Below are 7,623 nucleotides of genomic sequence, written 5' to 3' on the forward strand. Positions count from 1 at the left end.
CGATTAATTAATGTAGAATCCGGCCGTAGGATTTAAGTCGTATTTTTGGGGAGCTTGTAATTACGGCTGCTGAGTATGATATTTAAGTTCGGATCGTTTCGATTTAAGAATATCGAAGTTAGGCAATGATGAGCGTAGTTATGGCTCTCGGTTAATTTTGCCTATTTTGTTTAAATATTGGAGTTTTAGTTGGGAAATTAATTTTATATTTGTGCCAGGGTTCGAGGAAACCTCTCTGAAGTGGCGATTTAGATTTCGTCGGGCTTATGCCTAGAGTTGTGAGTGGACTTTTGTTTTAAATAATATGCATGCTATGGTTCATGAATAAACAATTAATGTCATGGAGCAATTTGACGTCATTTTAATTTTTGACAATCTTATTTCTCTTGGAGAGTTACCGAAAATGGGATTTTCGGTGGATATAAATATGTATTTATGAGAGAGAGTATGTATATAAAATGCTAGCTAGCCATATGTGTCTGTCCACCTTAATGGCGTAGCATATAGCCGCATTATGGTGTGACGTGAGCGTTGGACGGGAGCGTAGTAGCCCTATTTGAGTGTTTAATTCATATAGGGGGTATGGACACATATTTATACACCCGTCTGTCCACCTTGATGGCGTAGTGTAGCACCGCATTAAGGCGTGACGTGAGCGTTGGACGCGAGCGTAGGAGCCCTATATAGACCCATGAATTTATATAGGGAGTATGGACGAGTGTAAATACATACATATATTATAGAGTCTGAGAGGCTCGATATTTTATGAGATAAAAGTTTTATCGCTTGCGGCATGCATTCGATTTTTCCTTAAAAATTAATTTGGAGAAACATAAATACTTAATTTATTATTTTATTTTTGTCCACTTACTCTAACGTTATTAAATGTTTTCCCCTGGGCTCTTCGTTTTAAAATTGCCCAGTCTGCAGAGTTCGGGTTGGATCTAGTAGGAGGCGAGGCATAGTCACCCGCATTTCTGCCAGTTTTCGTCAGTAGGTTACCTGTTCAACCTACTCGTGTTTTCTTGCTTCTGCTAGTGTTTAGTAGCTCTGAATACTTTGGGATTATTGTATATTATGTGTAGAATTTCTGAAGGATAATTATGTGATGTTTGGACGTGTGGTATTAAGAGTGTAATTTGGAATTTTCGAGTTAGGGTTATCCATCTGCAAGGGAGATTTTCTCAATCTTTTCAGTAAATTTTCCTTGGAGGTGGTCCCCGCATGACTTACTTCGGGTTTCAGGGTGAAATTCGGGGTGGGTCGTGTCATACCTTGACATGCTTACCTGGTTTGAAGTCTTCTCTTCATCATTTTTGTTAGGTTGAGAACTTATGATCGTAGACTCACCACCTTCAATCCCTCCTTCTTCATCGACTGCTTTGACAAACTTGGTTTTATGCATATTTGGACGTGCATCAGAATATCCAAGACTGGTTTTGTCGTTAAATTTCTTAGAGAAGGACAACATAAGTGAGGCTTTCTCATAACTTAGCTTGAACTGTTCAAACTTGTTTAAAGCAACCTTCAGTTCTTCCTATAACAGAGAGATTTCGTTATTCAAATTTGAATTTAACTCTTTTAAAGAAGTTACCTCATCAGTCAACAAAATTCGGTCTGATTCCCAGGTTTCTTCACTTCCAAGATTCTGCAGTTTTTCGACTTCCTTAATCAGTTTTTCTCTTTCTCCATCCCAAGTCTTATGAGCAATTTCAAACTGATCTTCTAGCTCGGTCTTCTTCATTTTAATTTTGTTTAGCTTGGCTTCCAGATTTTTATTTTTCTTTAACATAGCCTTTGATGCTTTGTACATATGTGAGCAGCGATACTCCATCTCTTCCTCGAAATCGCTATCATCACTTTCTAAATCCGTAAAGCCTATGGAGCAAACAAGTGCTGTAGCGTCTTCATCATCACTCCAGGTTGTTAGCATGGACTTGTTCTGCGTTTCTTCATGTTTCCTGTTTCCACACTCAGTAGAGATATGGCCTTGGCCACCACATTCATAACAAGTAGGTCCAGTTCTAGTTTTTTTTTGTTTAAACCTATTTGACTCAAATTTGGAATTTGAAAAACTATCAAAGCGAGAATTAAACTTCTTAGACTCAGACTGACCTCTATTCCCTGAATTCGTTTTGTTTTTTAAAAACTGCTTAAATTGCTTGGTGATGAGGGCTATGTCTAAATCTTCGGAATCTTCAATTGTTTTTTCTTTCTTTGTTGCTTTGAACGCAACACCTTTGCTCTTTTTTTCTGGTGTTACCCATCTTTGCTCGAAAGCCTTCAAATCTCCTAAGAGTTCATCTAACCTCATAGTATCTAGGTTATAAGAATCTTCTATACTTATCACTTTACTTTGATAAACTTTTGGCAGACCTCTAAGCAACTTCCTAACCAGCTTATACTCAGGAATTTTACTTTTAAGGCTGTTACATTGATTAGCAATTTTCATGATTCTTCTATAAAACTCATCTACTGACTCATCCTCTTTCATTTTTATAGTTTCAAACTCATACGTAAGCTGTTCTAATTTTTGAGCTCTTACCTTTGTGTTACCTTCGTAAGTGGCTTCAAGAAGATCCCAAGCCTCCTTAGCTGTTTCACATCGATTCACACTTTGCCTTTCATCATCAGATAACGTTGAAAAAATACAATGTAAGGCCTTATGATTTGCCTTTTGTAAGTTAATTTCGGTCTCACTCCATTTGTCCCTCGGTTTAGGAGTTGTCGCTGATGTTTTTTCATCAGATATTTCTGGATCTGAATAGCCAGTTACGATAACAGTCCATAGGAGTTCATCCAAAGAACACAAAAATATTCTCATATAAATTTTCCAGTCAGCATATTTCTCACATCCACCACCAAAAAATGGTGGGATGTTGATTGAACCATTTGCTTTCGAAAGGTCCATATTTTTCACAAGATCAACTAGTTAAACTAGTACTTGCTCTGGTACCAAATGAAAGTACTGTGGACTCGATTTTGATGAATAAAAACTCGTAGTAAATAAATAAATAACACAAGAACACAGAGAATTGTTTACTACAGTGTATACCTTCTTAGAGGAAAAATCACTGCGAGACCTTATAGTAGTCCACACTTAAAACAACTTCACTAAGAATAGATATAGATTACACAATCATTCAAGTAGTGACATACACCATCGTCACTTTACAGGTATTACAAACCAACTTGATTTTCCAGATTATAATCCTATACTAATTCTTGACTTCGTTGTTTTGAACTTCAACTTAGAATCAATCCATCTGCAACAAACTTCATACACTGATCTAGATCATCATAAGAGTTAGATGCAATGATATGAGACAAGAAACATGAAAAGCTTTAACCAGAAAGGTGCGGCCTGCAATGCAGCCACAAAACAAATAAACCAATGAAACCTAATGAAATAAAAACCGTAATCGCTTGAAGGCTATAGCAAGCATATATATCTAGGAGTAAGAGCTCCCCCCCTCAATCAAATCTCCAATAGAAATCTGATTTGAGTTGAGTAAGGAAACTTGTTTTAAAACCTATTCCAAAATGCCAATTTGTATTCTAAACAACTTTGAAAGCAAGATCATTTTGAGAATAATAAATCTGAATTAAAAACAAATTCCCTTAAAAAGAAGATGACACAAAATAACAATACCTCTTATTACCTCAAGTCGCATCTTGAAGATAGCAGGAGCGATCGACTCCCCCTGCAAATATGCTTCTCCTAGTACAGCTCGGAGAACTAGTTTGTTTCCTTCGGTTTGATGTAAATGCCATATACTTACATGTAGTAATGCTACACATGCATACCTCTAATCCTCTACATCACGGATCGATAGATTCTTATTGATTTTTTTCTTTTCTATGTTCCTATTGAATTTGTAAGTTCACTCATCACCGAAAGAAATTTGATATTTAGTTGAGTAAAATACACCACCAGTTCAATGAATAACAAGATCTATATTATTAATAATTGATATACAAGCATATGACTATGTATTATTTCAAACGAGGAATTTTGACCATCTTTGGTTTCACTACTTCTGCTTCTTTTGGTAGTGTTGATCAAGAATATTTTTCTTTTGTGGTAGACGAATGACATTTTTAGTAATCTGTGAGGTAGGTTGATAAAACATCTTATTTCAGTCGCAATAAGAGTTCTAATTTCATTTGTATGTGAAACACAGGTGGTTCACATGCTTATCCTTCTAATTTTCACCATTCCATTAGGTGTGATGCGTCGGCTACCCTTGTGGCTTTCGAAAGAAGATTTGTGTGGTGACTTAACTGAAGGGGTGCAGAAGGCACTGGCAAGCTAGTAAGTGCACGCATCCCACATCGTGTAGGAGAGACAAGTTATTGTATTTATATATGCATATTTAACTCCTTATATTGAGATGCATTTTAGGATGAAACCTCAAGAACAAAACTATGAGAGCCGATAGGCCTACAGATGAAATGGAAATTGGCTTTCATAGTGACATTGTTAAAAAGGATATGAGACCTTGGATTTGTTTTACAAGAAACTGCCTAGTACAGTTTTTGGATTTATCAAGTTTTGTAGAATAGCTGCTTAAAATTACTTGTCGAGGGTGATTCTAAGCTCATCATTGACTCCATCAACAAGTCTTGTAATTCCCTTAAGCTATTTCAAGGAAGTTTGAGACTATTTCGTTAAAGCATGTTCATTGAATAGCAAATTTTGTGACTGACACATGGTAACACAACCTGATTGACATGGACTCGAGTTATATACTTCCGCAGTTCCGCTTCTTGCTCTTTCCACCCTATCTCAATTTATAACAGCAAAATGCAGGTTTAAGACTTTTATTTTCTTACAGTTGTGTTTCTTTTCTTCGAAAAAAAAAAAGAAAAGAAAAAAAAAGAACATAAATAATTGATGAAAATAAGAGTCCCAATGTGGCTTGAGTGCTTAAACAGACTTTATGCCTAGATTCCTAATACTACCATGCGTCTTGTGTAACCGAAGAAACAATCACACCGTTTAGGGTTTAGTGAAGAGTTTGGGAAAATCGAGGAATATCAATCTTCATCGATACTTTTTTGTATTAGTTTCTTTCTTTTTACAGATAGCTAGCTAGTTTGTGTGTGTAACCTATGAAATAAAGGTCGAGACTGGGATCCCGTCGAGACTTGATTGCTTTGCATGGTAATACCACTACCATTCATTCAGCAAAGTATTGGATTATTGAATATGCTTTTGGTTCAGGTCTCTAGCAATTCCTAGCAAAAACTCAACAATTTTGTTTTTGTTTTGCTTCTGGGTTTTTGATTAGGGTTTAGATAGTGTGCAAGGGATGAGGAACAAGAATACGAAGAGGAAGGCGGTGGAGGTGGAGGTGGAGGTGGAGAAGGATTCAGAGGACTGGTGCTTCCAATGCAAAGATGGTGGAGATCTTCTTATTTGCGATTACAAGTGAGTTGTTCCTTTTCTTCTCCATTCTGTGTATCAGTGTTTTGCCATTGAATGCATGATTTGGTCAAACTTTTACTTTGGCTTCTTCAAGATCAAGTAGTAGTACAAGAAACTATGACAGCCTATGGCTGCAAGTGTTTTCGTTTCAACTAAACATTCCCTTCCTTCCTTCCCTTTGACTCAGCCTTTAGTTGTTAGCCAAGTAATACTCAAATAATTAGAAACTTAACTTTACCAAAAAGAACTGAATCTCATATACCAACCGGGTTGGATTTGGGATTCAATTCATAAAACAATTTACTAGGATTAATACATTTGGTTCTTGCTATGATTAGAAGATGTTGAATGCGAAACAGTGTGTGATTAGTATTTAGTAACATAATTACTCTTTATAATTATTGTTTTTTGGTCTGGAATTTGTTTATTTGCTGTTTAATATAAATGAAGGCTCCATTGAGGATGAATAAAAGATACTTGCATTTAAAAGAAACTTCTGTCATGTAGCATTGCTAGTATTTTTCATTGATCCTCAGACCTGTACTATGTGTTCTCGTTGAATTCATGCATATTATATGCATATGTATGTGTGGTATCTTCTTTGGTATCCTCTGTTTCATGTTGATGCTTATTAACACCTTTATGGATATCAGGGATTGTTTAAAAGTTTATCATCCGGTATGCGTGGGGAAAAAGAAAACCTTCATGAACTCTGGAAGGCACTGGACTTGTAGTAAGATATTTGTCATTTGAGAATGATCTAATGGTGTTTTTCTTTTCTTTTCTTTGTTTATGTTACATTAGATGATCAAATTTAAATCCTGATCGATCCAATTCCCCTCCCTCCTTATCAGTACCGCAGCCCCTACTTCTGTTTCACTACTTATGCTTTGTTTAATGTTCCGAATGCTCATATATATGTTCATATATAATGCTTATGATTCTAAAGTACTCTTAAGATTCATGTATTCCCTTCCACTTTATGAATTTGTGTTTTTGATAACTTCCACTACCGATTATATTCTTTTATTGGCTATCTGTTCAATGTTCATCATTGAAATTTATCAACTAAATAATCAATCTGAAAGGTAGCATATATATTCCTTATAATATGCATCTTCTTTGAACTTCTCAACAAACATAAAAAAATTCACACAGTCTAATTTCTCAGATTGATTAACTAACATATATACACTAGCTTTTAAGCTGTTCTCATCATGCTTAAAACGTGAAAAGAGTCAGACAAGGTATGTATGTGTTAAAGAAACCCAGATTTTATGCTTGCAAATTTTCTGTTGCAGGATCAATGCACAGAATAAACACTGCAGTAAATTAGATTCAATTGATGTTTGTAGAACATTTTTGAACATATGTATAGGAATTTAAAGGATGATGCACTTTTGTTTTTCAGGTAGGCATTCTTGTTCAGTGTGCAGTAGTACTCCAAGCTTTTATTGCCTTTGCTGTCCAAATTCATCAATATGTAGAGATTGCTTTAGTGCTTCTGAGTTTACACTGCTAAAAGGGAATAATGGCTTGTGCAAGTGTTGTTTAAAGCTTATTCTGCTTGCAGAAGAAAACGCTGAATACGGTCTAGAAGGAGTATGTTTACTACTCTTCTTAACAATTTAGCAATTTTAGGAATCTCTTTACATGATTCAGTGACATTTAGCGGCAATTCTTCCTCTCTTTGATCATTACCTTTTCTTCAGCTTTTAATTAAATATTTCTAGGAAAATTTTTACATGAAAGCAGTCTCGTTTGGGTTGTATGGACTTATATGGAAAGTCATATTGTTTTAGATACATAGGAAAACGAAAGGGTAACAACTATACTAAGTTAATCATCTCCTGCCCTGTAGCTATTCAAAGCAGTATACTCATTTTAGAAATTAATGATACTTCCATAGTAATTGAGTAATGTAGCATGATGTACTGCACATTTATATTGATGTGAGATACGAATCAAGTAATATAGAATGTTTTCTCCTGTAAAATTGAAATCAGATAGTGCTATACACGCGATAACAAGTAATACTGCATGTACTACACATGTATAATGAACTCAGATAATGATGTAAAAAGCTAATCACCTGTGCCTCTGCATCATTTTCCTGTGCAATCTGAAGATTTCTTGCATTTCCTTATTGGGAAATTTTTGGGGTGGGCAGGGGGGAGAGAGAGAGAGAGAGA

General features: G+C 35.5%; 1 protein-coding gene across 1 annotated transcript in view; it reads left to right on the top strand.

The window, feature by feature from the left end:
* The first annotated feature begins 5,315 nt into the window (after positions 1 to 5,315).
* The window catches only part of LOC101297742 (zinc finger CCCH domain-containing protein 19-like), a 5,456-nt gene continuing 3,148 nt past the window's right edge, over positions 5,316 to 7,623 (top strand). Inside the window, exons 1-2 of the mRNA XM_004301943.1 lie at positions 5,316 to 5,434; positions 6,085 to 6,109. Of these exons, the coding sequence (XP_004301991.1) occupies positions 5,316 to 5,434; positions 6,085 to 6,109 (144 nt within the window). The remainder of the gene's footprint in view (positions 5,435 to 6,084; positions 6,110 to 7,623) is intronic.

This window comes from Fragaria vesca, linkage group LG5 (genome assembly GCF_000184155.1).
Source record: "Fragaria vesca subsp. vesca linkage group LG5, FraVesHawaii_1.0, whole genome shotgun sequence".
NCBI classification, from domain to species: Eukaryota; Viridiplantae; Streptophyta; class Magnoliopsida; order Rosales; family Rosaceae; genus Fragaria; species Fragaria vesca.